Genomic DNA, 16283 nt, shown 5'->3' with positions numbered 1-16283 from the left:
TGAGATGAGCACAGGACAATGAGGAGATGAGATACCTGCCTCCCTGAGCCCTTGAGGAACACCTGAGATAGCTGCTTGTACCTCTCGGTAGAGATGAGAGGAAGGGAAGAATTCATTTGACTCCAAGATGAGGCAAGAAGAGCGGAGCTGTTGACTGAAATGGAGAGGTCATAGGTAGGGAGGAAGGCAGACTGTTTTGAAGGGAAAAGGATGTAAAGTTGTGGAGAAGATGGGGTGGAGGGGGAGTCACGTGACCATCTCTGGAGGTTGGAGAGTGGTTGGAGCTCATGTGGGGGGATGGCAGTGGGGTCTGGAGAGGAGGAGGCTGGGTTCTGGCACCCTGGGAAGGGTGGAGAGTGGTGTGGTGAACCCGCATCCTCCCCCAGCTTGGACGATCACCGGCGTTTGCACATCTCCCTTCTCTCCCCCTACTTACTTTTCCTCCCAATCTTTTTGGAGCAAATCTCAGACATTGTAGACTGTCATCCATAAGTCTGCAGCATGTATCTAAAAGACAAGTCCTCTTAGAAAAAAAAAGTTTGTGTTGTGCAATTTTGAGATTTGGTTGTATCTTTGAGGGTTATATCTCAGGAGAAGATAGGGTGAAAGACAAAGTCTTAGGAAATGAGTAACATTGGGATTTTTACTTCCTTGTGTGTTGAAATAACAGCAAATTATTCCTGCCCATAAAGTGTTTCTCAGTTTGGCAGCAAAAACCCCTCTAGTTCTTGGCCTACCATCTTCCCCTTCTTCCCAGGTTCACCTGTTGTGCCTGCTGGCGAATGGTTTCTATCGAAGTAACATCTGCAACCAGCCAGATCTGCTTGCTATCGGCCTGTCTATTGTCCCAACTCGCTTTACCAGAGTGCCACCTCAAGACGTGGACGCCGGCTACCTGTCAAACCTGGTGAAATGGTATGGTCCTCTGACCCCTCCTGCAGAGCCCTACTGTAGGACTTACGACTCTCAGAGGCTGGGAACATGTCAATTCCACAGACCTTCCCTGAGAGGATCCTATATGTCGGGCCTTGGGCACAGCATTGCGGATAGAGAAACGTCAGGCACAATCTCTGCCCTGGAAGACCTCCCATATTGGCTGGGAGACAGCTCCACCCCAGATTATCAGGGTAGCATGAGGAGTGCTTAGGAAAGGGTCTGCTGGGGACTGTAGGTGCACGTAGCAGCTGGGGTCTGGAAGGCTCCCAGGGATGTGAAGTCTGCGGGGATCTTCAGTGGTGAGCCGGGGTCAGCCACACAGACTTGGGAAGATTAGAGCAGAGGTGGTGAGGCTCACTATTCCCTTCCAAGACTCTCCCTTCTGATTTTCTTGGCTGTGAAAGAATAATGGGCATTCCTCTTTGCCCTGAGGGAACACCTGGTTTCTCTCCAGGTTTGTTGGTACATTTACAGTTAATGCAGACCTCTCAACCAACGAGCAAGATGGCCTACAGACTACGTTGGAAAGGAGGTTTGCTATTTACTCTGCTCGAGATGATGAAGAGTTGGTCCATGTAAGTGATTCCCCCTGGCAGCACTATTTTTTAGTAGGTAATGACCATGGCAGTCATGTGCAAGATACCATTCCAGTGTTTTATGTGTTCTTCTTTATTCAGTCCTCATAAAATAAAAAATAGGTTCTGATGCTCAGAGAGGCCAAAGAACTTTCTTAGGGTCATTCCGCTGGTAAGCGCTGGAGTCAGGTCCAGGACCAGTATGTGGATGGAAAGCCTGCACTGTTTCTACTGTTTGGTGTCCTGGAGTATTAAGCACTTAATTTTTGGTCAGGTGCTCTAGAATTGTTTCCATTAACTATTCAAAAATTATGTTCAGAGGTCCCAGGGAAATGCTTTTTTGAACATTGACTGCTGAAATCCATCAGAAAGCGTATATCCTTACCTTCCAATTTGAGAAGTGACACTGGCCGGCAGCTGGGCAGTGGGGAGAGTACTGTCTACCAGAAATAGAGGTAGAAATATAGCTGTATCCCTGAAAGATTCTTATTAATTATATATACTCCTGAGACCCAGCTTTTCTATTTGTTTAGGGAAAGAGACCAGACTTCTTGGCCCTGAAAAGCCCAGATGATTGGCACCCTTACCTCTTTCTGAAAAGTCTAAGAGACCTGACATGGCCAGTAATTTTGCCATAATACTACCACCCAGAGACAAGCATTAATAGTTGAGTGTTATCCTCTAAACTTTGTTCCTGTGTGTATTTCCAAAATATTTTACCCACCCTAAAAGGATACCATGTGCCCATTAAATAGTTACTTCCCATTCCACTCCATCCTCCGCTCCCTCAAGCACCCAGCACCCACCATTCTGCGTTCTGTCCCTGTGGATTCATGTATTCTGGATGTTTCATGAGGACGAAGTATCATATGTGATCTTTTGTGTGTGGCTTCTTTCATTTAGCGTAGTGTTTTCAAGATACAACCATGTTGTAGCATGTGAGCACTTTGTTCCCTTTTATGGTCTGTTGTAGGGATAGACCACATTTTGCATCCATTAGTTGATGGACATTTTGGCTCTTTCCACCTGTTGGCTGTTGTAAAGAGTACTCCCATAAATGTGTGTACGTGTATTTATTTGAGTACTTGTTTTCAGTTCTTTTGGGTATATACCCAGGAGTGGAGTGCTAGGTCATTTTATGTGTAACTTTTTGAAGAGTTGTCAGACTTTTCCACAGCAACTGCACCATTTTACAGTCCCACCAGCAATGGACATGGGCTCCAGTTTTTCCAGATCTTCACTAACACTGTGTTTTCCTTTTTTTTTTTTTTTTCTTACAGCCATCCTAATAGATATGAAGTGGTAGTTCATGGTGGCTTTGATTTACATTTCCCTAGTGGCTCATGATGCTTATCGTGCTTGTGTGCATATTGACCATTTCTTCTTCGGAGAAATGCTTATTCAAATCCTATCCCCATTTTTAATTTTTTATTTTATTTTATTTTAAAAGATTTTATTTATTTATTCATGAGAGACAGAGAGAGAGAGAGGCAGAGACACAGGCAGAGGGAAAAGCAGGCTTTACCCAGGGAGCCCAACGTGGGACTCAATCCCGGGACTCAGGGATCACACCCTGAGCTGAAGGCGGCACTAAACTGCCAAGCCACCTGGGCTGCCCGTATCCCCATTTTTTAATTGGATTCTTTATCTTTTTGTTATTTAGTTGTGAGAATTCTTTCTATATTTTAGATGCTACACCCCTGTCAGATGTGCACATATTTTCTCCTATTGCAGAGGTTGTCTTTTCCCTTTCTGGAGAAAGTCTGTTGTTGCACACAAGTTTTACTTTTGGTAAAGCCTGCTTTTTCTATTTTTCTTTTATTCCTTATACTTTTGGTGTCTCATCTAAGAATTCATTGCCAAATCTAAGGTCATAAAGCATATCTTCCGTATGTTTCCTTCTAAGAGTTTTACAGTTTTAGTTCTTACTTGTAGGTTTTTCATCCATTTTGAGTGAATGTTTATATATGACATGAGGTCGATATTCAACTCTATCCTTTTTGCATGAGGATATCCTGTTGTCCTGGCACCCTATGTTGAGGAGACTATTCTTCCAGCTGTTTGTTGTCATTATCTTCACTACTGGTTGGAGAGACAAGTTTTTCAATGGGGATTGCATGGCCTTTGCACCATCGTTAAAAATCATTTGGCTGTTGACATATGAGTTACTTTTAATTTTGTTTAGCCATCATGACTCCTTCAACTCTTTCAGTCTGGCAGTTTCTGGGTTTTTCCTCGTCCTTCCTATCTCGACACTTTTCAGTATACTGCTTAGGAATTTTGTAGAGTGTCCCTCAATTTGGGCTTCTTTGATGTTTTTTCATCCCCTGCTGCTTTCAAATCCAGAAGAAATAGGCAAAATTAATTATTATTATTTTTTTTTTTGATAGAGCACGGTGTTTTGCAGTAAACCTGCCCTCTTGTTTCTTGCGCTCTTCTTTGGGCATTGCAGTAATTCCTGAGACTCTGAGGTCTGCATGGGAAGATCTTGATCATGTGCTTTATCACTGTCCCTGTTTTGGACATTTGTTCCCCTGAGGAGGCTTCACTCCTTACAGGTTAACAGAATTTTTAGAACTGCAGCCTCCAGTAGAAAGCCTTGTGGGGAAAATGGTAAACGGAATAGAATTTGGAGATCTGGTGGTGATGTTTTCTACTTTTTCTTCTCAAAGTGGTCTTTCGTTTATTTTTATTTTAACCACAAGTACGAACACCTGTTGAATACAAGAGTTAGGTAAGCTGAAAAAAAAATTACCTGTGAACACCTATAACCCCAAAACAGGTCCTTTTCCAAATACACGTATATGTTTATATGCTTTTTTTTTTTTTGACAAAAATTAACATTACACACTAAAAACTAGACTTCTCTTTTCCTTTACCATGTAGCGAACATCTTCTCTTTTATTTTTCTCTAAAGATAAATCTCTTCGGCATCATTTTTAATAGTGTGCAGGGTTCTGGGCTCCTGTTGTTTGGTCCTTTCTAACTTTTCCCTGTTAGAAAAAACTACCATGACAAACAACGTGGAATTAGCGAAATCCTCAGTTTTTTCCTTAGGATAAATGTGTCATTCTTTTTCACTGCAGATATTTTTATTGATCCTGCGGGCCCTGCAGCTCCCGACCCGACTGGTGCTGTCTTTGCAGCCACTTCCTCTGAAGCTACCTACGGCAAAGGTGGGGTTCTCCTGGACAGCGGTTGGCTTGGTGGGGAGGGAGAAATTATCAGACTTCCAACAAAAAAAAATTGGTCATTAAACTATCTTTAAGGGCTGATATTCATGGAGTGTGGGCCCCTGGGAGCCTGTCATGCTCAACCCTGTGTTGGGAAGACAGGACACCTGTGGGCCTCCAGCAGCCTAAACCTGGTCTGGAGAGAGGTCCCGGGTCCCCCATGGGTTAGTGCCGTATGACAGCAGAATGGCCGCATCCTCCTCCTCCTTGGCCATGTGGAGTAGTAGTGGGTGAAGGACTCTGGGTTCTGCCATCATCTAAGCAGGAGGCTTAGCACTCTGAAGCTTAGTGGTCCAGAAGTGGATTTCATTCTGCTAATGAAGCAAGTTTATTAAGTGTATCGATATTTGTTCACAAGACACATTGTGTGCAAGGTGGGTATTATTGCTGAGGAAACTAAGACTCAGAGGTTTATATGTACGTAATAAATAAATATTTAAGAAAATGTAAATTAAATGTATAATTGACTGAAACCACCTAATGAATGAGAAGCAGAACTGGAGTTGAAACCCAGGCTTGTCTGTTTCTGGTGCTCTTTTCCCTGGGCCAATCTCTAGAGTGGAAAGAGTTACACTGTGACTTATCTAAGATGCTACAGATTTTTGTGAATACATTCTTATATTTCTAAAGGATTGCCAGCTGACCCTCTCTGAGTTGGGGACATCTGTGGATGCTGGTTCTGTAGCCAGTGACTTAGCCCTGGCAGATTATAGGCTTTCTATCATATCATGATAAATTTCCTATTGTTTAAGGGAAAGAAAGCTACCACGGAGAGATCTGCAGAGCATCCTGGCAGCTCCTTGGAAACTTCCAGCCCAGTTGCAGAAGGCCAAACCAAACCTAAGACCAGCAAAGGAACCAGACAAGAGGACACATCTTCTAAAGGCCTTGGCAGTACAAGTGCCAAAGGGAAGAAGGGCAAGGCAGCTGCAGTTGGGAAGAGACGGAGAGAGCCCTCCTCTAGTGGGGAAGAAGAGCGCAAGGCAGGAGGACAAGAGGAGGAAACCCAGAGACGTCGGTATGGCCGGGAGCGGCAGGTGGCCTCCAGGGTGTCTTATAAAGAAGAGAGCGCAAGTGACAAGGGCAGCAGTGGCTCTGACTTCGAGCTTTCCAGTGGGGAAGCACATCATTCATCTGATGAGGATTCTGAGCCTGTCCTTCCCAGGCAGAGGAGAGCCCCAGGCCCCCAGAGGACAAAGGCAGGGTCCAGGACTGACTCCAGGACCCAAAGTGGAAGACCCTCTAAGCATCCCGGTTTTCCAGCAGCATCCACAAGCTCTTCAAGCAGTAAGAGTAAGCAAGGCAAGAAAATCTCCAGTGATGGTGAGGGGGCAGAAAGAAGGAAAGCAGCTGGTGTAGACCAGTGGCTAGAGGTGTTCTGTGAGCAGGAGGAAAAGTGGGTGTGTGTGGACTGTGTGCATGGTGTGGTGGGCCAGGCTCTGGCCTGTTACAAGTATGCTACCAAGCCCATGACCTACGTGGTGGGCATCGACGGTGATGGCTCGGTCCGGGATGTCACCCAGAGGTACGACCCAGCCTGGATGACTGCGACCCGCAAGTGCCGGGTTGATGCCAAGTGGTGGGCTGAGACCTTGAGACCATACCAGAGCCTGTTGGTGGAGAGGGAGAAGAAGGAAGATTCAGAGGTAAGGCCTCGGCTGCCATGGGCTTGAAGGCCCATCTTGGCACACCTTGTATATGCCTGGCCCTGTGTGAGGCATCTTTCTGTGTGATCTTATGTAATTATCACAGCACTATAGACCTGGGATGACTGTTGTCTTAATTTGCCAGTTAAAAATGGAAGAGCTGAGAGATTAACTGCCCTGGTATTTGAACCCATGTCTATTTGGCTTCGAAGCTATATACAGTATACTTTTAGGTTGTTTCCTAGTTGTAAATTGGGAACTTTAAATACTTTATGCAATCACATAAATTGCACTGAGTGGAAGAAAGAAAAAGTCATTAATGCAATGGTCATCTGTATCCCCACCCCACCCCTGCGTGCACACTCTCAGAAGCACACACACAGACATCCCTTCCTGGATCTAGAAGAGTCATCTGGGAAGAAAGGGATTGGGGAGGGTATCCTGGAAAGCAGGCTGCTACAGCAGTACTTTGTGTCTGGGACGCCACCCCCCACCCCCACCCCGACCCATGCTCCGTGTGCATGACAGTCGTGTTCAGTGGAGCTCGGCATTTGCCTGGATTCACCAACGAATTAGTCCCACTTTGTGAGGACAGGTGAAGCTTGGGTTTCTTCAGCATTCCCCGTGGTGGGGCAGTTCATTCTGCATTGAGAATCTGCTCCAGGAGTGTTCCTGGTCCATTTTACTTAGAAGTGACAGGGTGAGTGGGGATCGTGCAGATGGTGTCAAAATTGACTAACGAAAGTATTGGCAGTGGAGGTTGTTCATGCTCCTGCCCCCTGCTACCTCACCTGGCCAGAGCTTGCTAATTTTCTGGGGGTATTGGAAGAGCTGCCAGGGGAAGGTCAGGAGAACTTGGTGAACAGGATGTGAATTCCACAGTGGAATTGCCCACTGAGAAATCAGAATCCGTAGAGAACTGCTGAGACAAGTATTAGGGACAGTGGAGTCAGAAGAGTTACATGGTGCAAATGGCCCGTTTGAGTTTCCTGGGAGACCAGGATCAGCTAGATCCAAGTTGCAGAGCAATGGCCTCACTGAGAGGTGAGGCCTTCTTCCAGAAGAAAGCTGCATGTCTTCCCTGAGGACTAGAGTGGGCAGTGACCTGCCAGGGCTGGTCAGGGTGTCTGAGCACTGAGAATGACTAGAGTTACTTCAGAGTTGCCACAAGCCACAGGATTCTATGCTCCTGTAGCTTTCAATGTGTCTAAAACCTACTTAGTACCATACCGCAGACGCAATGTTATGGTCATTGTTGCTCATGAAACCTCTGCTCCACTGTTTCCTGACATGGTGGTGTAGGGGTCGCCTGCCTCAGACCTCACCTCCTCTTCCAACCATGCTCAGCATGGTCTCTCTGGCCTTTGCAGTTCCAGGCAAAACACCTGGGCCAACCTTTGCCTACGGTCATTGGCACATACAAGAACCACCCTCTGTATGCCCTGAAGAGGCATCTCCTGAAATACGAGGCCATCTACCCTGAAACAGCTGCCATCCTTGGGTACTGTCGTGGAGAAGCTGTCTACTCCAGGTGCGTGAGGCTGCCCAGTGGCTTTGTGGGCTTCCCGATGGCCCAGGACTGGCAACCTTCTAGGGCAAGGGGCTGTTTACATCAGCCCTTTAGTCAAATATGATGAGCTTTATGGTGTGTGCCCGCCATCCTGTGTGGTGCGTGTGTAGAAGGTATTATAGCTTGAAGATGAAAACAACAAGGATTAAAAGACCAGCAGGTGTGGAGCACCTGGGTCTTTGGTTGAGTGTCTGCCTTTGGCTCAAGTCATGATCCTGGGATTGAGTTCCATATCAGGCTCCCCACAGGGAGCCTGCTTCTCCTGCCTAAGTCTCTGCCCCTCTCTGGGTCTTTCATGAATAGATAAATAAAATCTTTTTAAAAAGACCAGGTACAAAAAAGTTATGGGGGAAGAATTAAAAGTACAACAAAGTTTACATGGGGCAATAAAAAATACACCCCTAATATGTAAGTTACAAATATACAAAAGGAGGGAATACGAGACATGATCATGAAAATTAAAGTGAGTGATGTTTTAATGGCAACAGAGCTTCTGTTTGGGAAGATGGAGAAGTTCTGGAGGTGGATGATGGGGACGGTTACTTAGTGTGAATACACTTAATGCCTCTGAATTGCACTTAGAAATGGTTAAGGTGATATATTTTGTGGATATTTTGTCCACACTAAAAAAAAAATTCCAAAGAACTGGGGAAGGGAGTAAGAGAAAAAGAATGTAAAATATATACAAAATTAAAACAAAAATTTTTAAGGTTTTATTTATTTATTTAGACAATGTGGGCATGTGAACAGGTGGAGCAGAGGGAAAGAGTTGCAAGCAGACTCCCTGTCCCAGCACAAAGCCCGACGTCCAGCTCCATCTCAGGACCCTGAGATCAAGAGATGCTTAACTGATTGTACCACCTACTTGCCCCTAAAACAAAATATTTTAATAATGTCAATTTAGGGTGAGGGGGAAAAATAAAGAAGAAGAACTTTCTTTTTAAGATTTTGTTTGAAAGAGAGAGCACGAGCAGGGGGAGGGGCAAAGAGGGAGGATGAAGCACTCTCCCTGTTCAGGGGGGAACTTGATGTGGGGCTTGGTCCCAAGACCTCGGGATCATGACCTGCACTGAAGGCAGATGCTCAACCAACTAAGCCAACCAGTTCTCCTAGAAACAGAACTTTTAAGATAGAAAACCATAGAAAGAAAGAACTAAAAGAAGTGATTTTTTGAAACATTGGAATGAAAGGCCAAAAAATAGAGTAGATGTTTTTAATAAATTGGAGAAGAAAGAGAAAACAAGGCAATCACTTGGGTAGGTGATATGAGTCCTCTTAGTGGGGACGTCCTGCATTGACTCACCCTACACCCTCTGTTCAGGGGCTGTGGCAGGGCCTTCTGTTCCATGTCAGGAAGCGTCGTGCTGGTCAGGGCCTCAGTTACGGACAGTCTGAGGCCTCAGAGGCTCCCCGTGCCCAGCTGCCTGGGTAGAGGACGCCCAGGTAGCAGTCATAAGGCAGAGGCTTCCTCAGATGGTTGAGGGGGAGCCGGTCTGGTGGAAAGAAAGAGCAGCCCTCCATAGGCACCACCATGTCAGTCCTAGGAGAAAGCATTAGAGGTAGACGGTTTTTGTTGGGTAGTAACATAAAGTCTACCACTTAACCATCTGTAAGCATACCGCTCAGTGGTGTCAGGTATGTTGATCATACTGTACAACCAACCCATCAGCCGTCTCCAAAAGTTTTTCATCTTCCCAAAATGAACCTTTGTCCCCATCAAAAAGTAACTCCCCATCCCTCCCCCAGCCCCTGGCAGTCACCATGCTGCTCTGTGTCTTCTGCATTCGACTCTTTTAGGGACCCCATAAAAGTGAGATTAAATAGTATTTGTCGTGTTGCGACCGGTGTTTGTGGATGGCCACCTGTGTAGCTTCCTCTTCTGACCGCTGTGAATAATGCTTCTGTGAACATGGGTGTACAAATATCTCTTTGAGATTCTGCTTTCATTTCTGTTGGGTATATGCCCAGAAGTAGAACTGCTGGATCAAATGATAATTCTGCCTTTACTTTTTGAAGATCTAACCTACTATATGCCACAATGGCTGCATTGTTCTGCAGTCCTACCAGCAGAGTACAAGGATTCCAATTTTTCCACACCCTCGCCAACACATATTTTCTGGTTTTTTGATAATAGCCATCCTAACAGGTGCGAAGTGGATAGAAGCTGAGATTTATTCTGACAGGGCTGTGTCCACTTCCCTGCTGTTCTGCTTGTCGTGTCCAGACAGTGTCCACCTGCCCCTCCTCTCCTGTGTGAAGACCATGACCAGGACATAATTGCTCCTTTGGGCAATCAGAGCTGTGCAGCCTGCTGAGGGAGTATGGGTGGAGGTCCCTGCCTGGACAGGGATGCTGTGGGCGGAGCAGCACTGCTCCAGTGCCTGGAAAGTGGTCCTCCCACAGCCTGGCAAAGCAGAGAGGACCCCGCTCGTTATCCCTCAATAGAGGACAATGCTGAGGGTCAGGAAGGGAAAATGCCTTGTGCATGGTCACCCTGCTAGGCTGTGGCACAGAGGAGGCACGCACCCCATGCGCACAGTACTGTGCTGAAAATCAGCCTCAGATGGGGCAGGAGCTGGAGGGCCACACTGGAAGGGAAATTGGTGCCCTTGCTCATTGGACCCTGCTCTCTAGCCAGAGTTCAGGCTGCAAACTGAGGAAGAGATGAGCGCTCCCTGGCTCAGCAGGGAAGGCAGGTCCCACGGTTCCCTCAGGAGCAGGGCTTGAGGAGAGAATCAAGGGCTGAGCCCTTCTGGGAGGCCCTTCTGGGAGGTGGTGTAAGGTGTACATCCATGCACTTGGTTCCTCTTCAGCCAGCTGTGAACTGACTTTGCCATGTGTCTCCTCCTGTTGGCCCCCACAGGGATTGCGTGCACACCTTGCATTCCCGGGATACCTGGCTGAAACAAGCCCGTGTGGTGAGGCTGGGAGAAGTGCCCTACAAGGTAACCACTGGGGGGCGCGCTGGAGGCAGAGGCATGGGCACAAAGGGCTGCTGAGTGCACACCCAGGAAAGGCATCCCGGGTAGACCTTTCTGGCTTGAGAAAGACTGGAGGAAGAGAAAAGCATACAAATATGTCTTACTTTAATGAGGAATTTGGAAGTTGGAGTTTTCAGATCATGCAAGAAATTTTACGTTTTTTAAAAGTTATAGAATAGAGGCTGTATGTGATCCCTTACGAGAAGCCTCTTAACCCCTACCCTCCAGGCAGCTGGTGTGCCCAGTGCCCATCTTCTGCCCCACCCAGATCACTCCTCTTTGTAGCAGTTATGAAGCCTGCTTGCTAGTCCTCCTCAGTGACAATTGTGGCTGCTAGACATCACCAGGGAATGTCTGAGGGGTCCCAAAGTGTCAGTGCCTTCCAGGGTGCATGACCTGGGTGGTTACTAATTTAAATCCTGGCCTTGTCATTTACCTGGCCATGGGACTTAAGTGACTTCATCTCTGAGTCCCAGTTACCCTATCAGTGATGAAAGTGTAGGACATGGTATGGCCAGTAAAAGCATGGCTCTGGTCCTCAGGACTGTGCTGTAGGAGATGGTTTACACCTCCCAGGCTGCTCATCTGTACAGTGGAGACAGTGTTAGAACCTACCTGCTGGGTTTGTTGACAAGTTATCTGAGTTAACACACAGAAGCTCTGGGCACAGTGCCTAGGGCAGGGAGCACTCTGAGGGGTTGGCTAGTGGTAGCAGTACTCGAGTTGCTGGTGGTACTAGGAGTTGTACAGGGGATAAGGAGCACATCGTCTTGGGTTCATCGTGGCAGTTAAATGAGGCCACAGGTGTAAAGCACTCAGCATAGTGCCCAGTACACACAGTAAGTGCTTAGGAAGTGGGAGTCTTTTTGAAAACTGGCTGTTCCCTCTGACCTAGATGGTGAAGGGCTATTCCAACCGGGCCCGGAAAGCCCGCCTCGCCGAGCCCCAGCTGCAGGACCAAAATGACCTGGGCCTGTTTGGCAAGTGGCAGACGGAGGAGTACCAGCCACCCGTGGCTGTGGACGGCAAGGTAAGGGCAGCAGCGCCTGGTGGGGTCAGGACCAGCCTACTTCATCCTGCAGCCGTCTAGACCCAGTATGCCACTCCCTGCAGGTCCCCCGGAATGAATTTGGGAATGTGTACCTCTTCCTGCCCAGCATGATGCCTGTCGGCTGTGTCCAACTGAACCTGCCCAACCTGCACCGCGTGGCCCGCAAGCTGGACATTGACTGTGTGCAGGCCATCACTGGCTTCGACTTCCATAAAGGCTACTCCCATCCCATGTGCGTGAGGGGCCTTCCTGGGGGCCAGAGGTGGGGTGAGACATCCTGGAGAAGGGGCAAGAAGTCGATGTGGGGGTTGAGGCCATGATCCGGGTTTTACTCTGAATTTGCAAAGTCAATCTTAACACTTTACCTTTTACCTTCACACTTTTACTCTGCCTCCATGCTAGGGCATCAGAACTAATGAAACCGCATGCTAGTGATGCTAGGTGAAAACCATTTCCTGGGGGTGGTGACGGGTGAGCCAGCAGTGTCAGCATGCTTCCTGGTCAGGTGGCTTCTGTCCTCCTGTGGGGTTGGGCAGCCATTATCCCAGCTCCCTTAGGCAGGCCTGGGGAAGAAGACAAGGTGTCAGAGTCCACAGGCCTGCCTTCTGCATGGGTGGTGTCTGTCAGTAGCTGTGGCTGGGATTATGGACGGCTGATGCAGGGAATCCATCAGGGCTCTGGGCGCTTAGGAGCCACCTGCTGGCCTCCACAACAGAGAGGGGAGAGGCCAGAGCAGGCAGCAGGATCAGGTAAGACCATCCGTGTTACATCCTTACAGAACTGATGGGTACATTGTCTGCGAGGAATACAAAGACGTGCTCCTGGCCGCCTGGGAAAATGAGCAGGCACTCATTGAAAAGAGGGAGAAGGAGGTGAGCAGTCTGGCCAGGGTGGGTGTGGGTGTGGGCTGAGGTGCGTGCAAAAGCAGAATGGCAGGGGCACACAAGCCCCCAGGTGGGGCAGGTACTGCACTTGCAGAGTGGTTAAAAGGAGAGGCCGTGTGCTCCAGAGCTCTTTCCAGCTCTCGGACTTTGTGGAAGGCACCCTGTGGAGCCAGCCCCTGATAAACAGGGTCCTGTCTGCACCTCACAGTCCACCATCTCTGGCCACTGTGTCCCTGGATCCTGGCTCTGGGGGCTGCTGCACCTGTGGAACACACCTGTCTCTGCTGAAAGAAATTGCCCATGGTCCCAAGTCTGTGTGGCCTCCTCCTTGAAGATGGTATAGTTGCTAACAGCTAAAAAGAGGCTTCAGACTTGCTGCCTTTTATGTGCATCACTTTATAAATGACAGTCATTGTAAAATGGCCTTGGCATGGTTGAGAAACTTTCTTAACTAAAAAGTCTTCTTTTGCACCTTTATATGTTCAAAGGTTCCATCTTTACATTTTTCCTGAAAATGGAGGTACCTAACATTTTGTGATCCATTTCATGTTGCCTGCAGAAAAGAGAGAAGCGGGCCCTAGGGAACTGGAAGCTGCTGGCCAGGGGACTGCTCATCAGGGAGAGGCTGAAGCTTCGTTACGGGGACGAGGTCAGTGTGGCTTGCTTGGAAAGAAGCCCAGGCAGGAGAGGGGGGTCTCAGAACCACGGCCCCAGAGTCTGCCCATAAATGGCTTATGTTTTGACACCACAGTGTACCTGCCGTGGGTCTGATCTGGGGCTAAACCCATCCAGGGAGGGACGAGCCTTGTCCCACGTTTCTCTGTTTGACCCGCCACCCATAGCCTTGCACTGCTCCCTGTGGCCATCCTCCCATCCTGGGGTTGCTCATTCACTTCCCGTCTCATGGCACCTGCTGGCCTGGGCCAGCCTGTGGGCGCAGGTGCAAAGTTGATGGGCAGCCCTTATAGGGCTCCCATAGGGGCAGAGGCCCCTCCGCACAGTTCTGTGGTGAAGTCAGCATTGGGCAGATGCAGAAATGTGCGCTGGGAATTTTGCTATAACCACACCTGCTTTCTCCCCGTCTCCAACCCCACATGCTGCAGGTTGTCTTTAAAAAATATTTTTGTCATGCTTCTCCCTCACATCCCTTTGGTGACCTTTACCAGGCTTTGTGTTGACTCCATCCACTCATGTGCTTTCACCTTCTGCATCCAAACCCTCCATGCCTCACTCTCCAGCCCTGCTGGCCCCAGGGAGGCCCCCCCCCCCCCCCCCCCCAGAGCATTTGGCACTGAGAGATGGTCTGTGCAGTTGAAGACATCGGTGCACTTTTGTGCGGAAGTGAGGTAATATGTGCAAAGCCCCGGCCTGGCGATCTCCTAGATTTGGGTGTATGCTCCTTGAGGGCAGTTTCCTGCATAAACATCTTTGCATTTGGCAGCACTGAGCCCAGAGCAAGATATCTAGTACTTGCTTGGAAGAGGCCCCAGTGTGAGGAAGGCTCTCCCCCAGCCCCACACTGAGTTACTGACTCCAGGAAGGGCTGTTGCTGGGGGCTTTGCTGCCCCGATTGCTCCCTTCCATCTGGTTGAGGCCTGCCCTTCCCCTCCATTGTCCCTCTCTCTCCAGAGTGGTACAAGAGCTCCCCAAGCACATGCAGGTGGTGGACTCTCTTCTGATGAAGAGGAGGGGACTAGCTCTCAAGCAGAAGCATCCAAGATCCTGGCGGCCTCCTGGCCCCAAAACCGAGAGGCTGAAGAAGAGCAGAAGCCAAAGTGCTCTAAGAAGACCAGAAGGGAAAAGAAGGCAGCGGCCTCCCACCTGTTCCCATTTGAGAAGCTGTGATGGGGGTGGCTACCCGTCAAACCCTTGCCACGCAGGCCCAGGTGGTGGCAGCGGCATCTCCTCTAAGAAAGCACAGAAGCAGCATGCGCTGCCCATGAGGGCTCGGGGACAGAGGGGTGACGCTGAGGTGGTGCCATGGGTCTGGTCTGGCTCAGGCCTTGTCATATGTACCAGAGTAGGGCTTTCAGAGCTGTCTCATGCCCCATTGGTTTGAGCTACGGAACCCTTCGCAGGAGACTCCCCTGCAGCCTACATAGCACTCAGCCCCTCTTGGGAAACCTGAGTTAGTTCTCTTACAGAAACCACTGGGTGATTTAGAAACTGCAGGTGAATTCTTCATCTGTCAGACTCTCGTGCTTTTGCCTCTTGCAGACTTGGGACCCTCTTCCCACGGCCCATTCATTTTGTCCTCAGCCGGGTTTACTAATACTGCCTCAGGCTGCCTCCTTGTGGTGTAGGAGAGCGGGCAAGTGCTAAGTATGGACACCTTCCATTACGATGTTGGGGTCTACTTTTCAGGGTAACAGTTCAGGGTGGCAGAAGATGGAACAAAGAACTAAAATCAGGAAAGAAAAGGAGAAACACTGAGAGTTAAAGAACTGTTGGTCAAAGTGGATCAGTGTTAAACTAGATTTTATTCATTGCTGGATAAGTTTATAAACGCTCTATGCATTGCCGATATTCAGGAGAAATAACTTTTGTAACATTTTGAGAAAAAATAAAACCTTTATCTAAAAAGACATAGCTTTGCATTTTCTTCCAGATTTGCTGCCGGCTAAGAACACCTGCATGATGGGGTGATCTGTCCACATGTTAAGACTAAAGACCAGGCTTTTGTTCTCAGGTAGACCGGGAACTCATCATTCCACACAGGGAACTTTTTCTTTCTGCGTTAGCAAGGGAAGATGTTCTTTAACCTTTGACGGAAGCCATTAAAAATTTGAGCCAGTTCTATCCAAGGGAAACAAACAAAACACTTGCGGTGTGACTCATCTGTACCAAGAGTCTGGCTGGAGGGCTGGTGAGAAACAAACAGAGGTTGCCTTGGAAACCGCAGAGCCTCCTGCTTCCGGCACCACAGCCCCCCCCCCCCCCTCCTAGAGGTAAGCCACCGGTTATCTGGGGAGATGTCTATTCCTCGGAAGCATTGTGGAACTGAACCTCAGATTTGAGAAATAGGTGGGTTTGGGAAATCACCTACTTCAAATCTTGTTACAAAAAGCACACAGTGTTAGCTCCAGAGTGGACAACCAGTAGCTGCCCATTGCTTCAGAACACAAGGCAAAAAGTGAAGAGCTAATGTGGCACATGTCAGGCACCTCATGGCCTTTAGCTCACTGAGCCCCCACCACAGTGCCACAGGGAGAAAGGCATTGCTGCCATTTTCTAGATGAGAAGCTGAGACCAAGAGATGATAGGCTCGCCACCATCGCACCGCCAGGCCATAGCAGGCCTGGGGCTGGAGCTCGGGTCTGTGCCAACAGAAAGCCTTGGGGGAGCCCATTAGACAGTGTCACTCTGGCTCCAGCCACCTCTTCTGATGTGTTCTGAAGTTGGTGGAG

The 16283-nt window shown here is 48.5% G+C and overlaps 1 protein-coding gene across 1 annotated transcript in view; it reads left to right on the top strand.

Moving 5' to 3' along the window:
• XPC (XPC complex subunit, DNA damage recognition and repair factor) overlaps nucleotides 1-15461 on the top strand; it is a 29204-nt gene extending 13743 nt beyond the window's left edge. The window contains exons 6-16 of the mRNA XM_077857688.1: nucleotides 758-915; nucleotides 1391-1511; nucleotides 4598-4687; nucleotides 5497-6390; nucleotides 7761-7921; nucleotides 10824-10905; nucleotides 11837-11971; nucleotides 12055-12224; nucleotides 12771-12864; nucleotides 13436-13525; nucleotides 14506-15461. Coding sequence (XP_077713814.1) covers nucleotides 758-915; nucleotides 1391-1511; nucleotides 4598-4687; nucleotides 5497-6390; nucleotides 7761-7921; nucleotides 10824-10905; nucleotides 11837-11971; nucleotides 12055-12224; nucleotides 12771-12864; nucleotides 13436-13525; nucleotides 14506-14721 — 2211 coding nt within the window. The 3' untranslated portion in view covers nucleotides 14722-15461. The remainder of the gene's footprint in view (nucleotides 1-757; nucleotides 916-1390; nucleotides 1512-4597; nucleotides 4688-5496; nucleotides 6391-7760; nucleotides 7922-10823; nucleotides 10906-11836; nucleotides 11972-12054; nucleotides 12225-12770; nucleotides 12865-13435; nucleotides 13526-14505) is intronic.
• Nucleotides 15462-16283: the final 822 nt, after the last annotated feature.

This window comes from Canis aureus, chromosome 19 (assembly GCF_053574225.1).
Source record: "Canis aureus isolate CA01 chromosome 19, VMU_Caureus_v.1.0, whole genome shotgun sequence".
In the NCBI taxonomy this organism is placed as follows: domain Eukaryota; kingdom Metazoa; phylum Chordata; class Mammalia; order Carnivora; family Canidae; genus Canis; species Canis aureus.
Note: the sequence above shows the minus strand (reverse complement) of the source record. Positions and strands in the feature narration are given on the sequence as shown.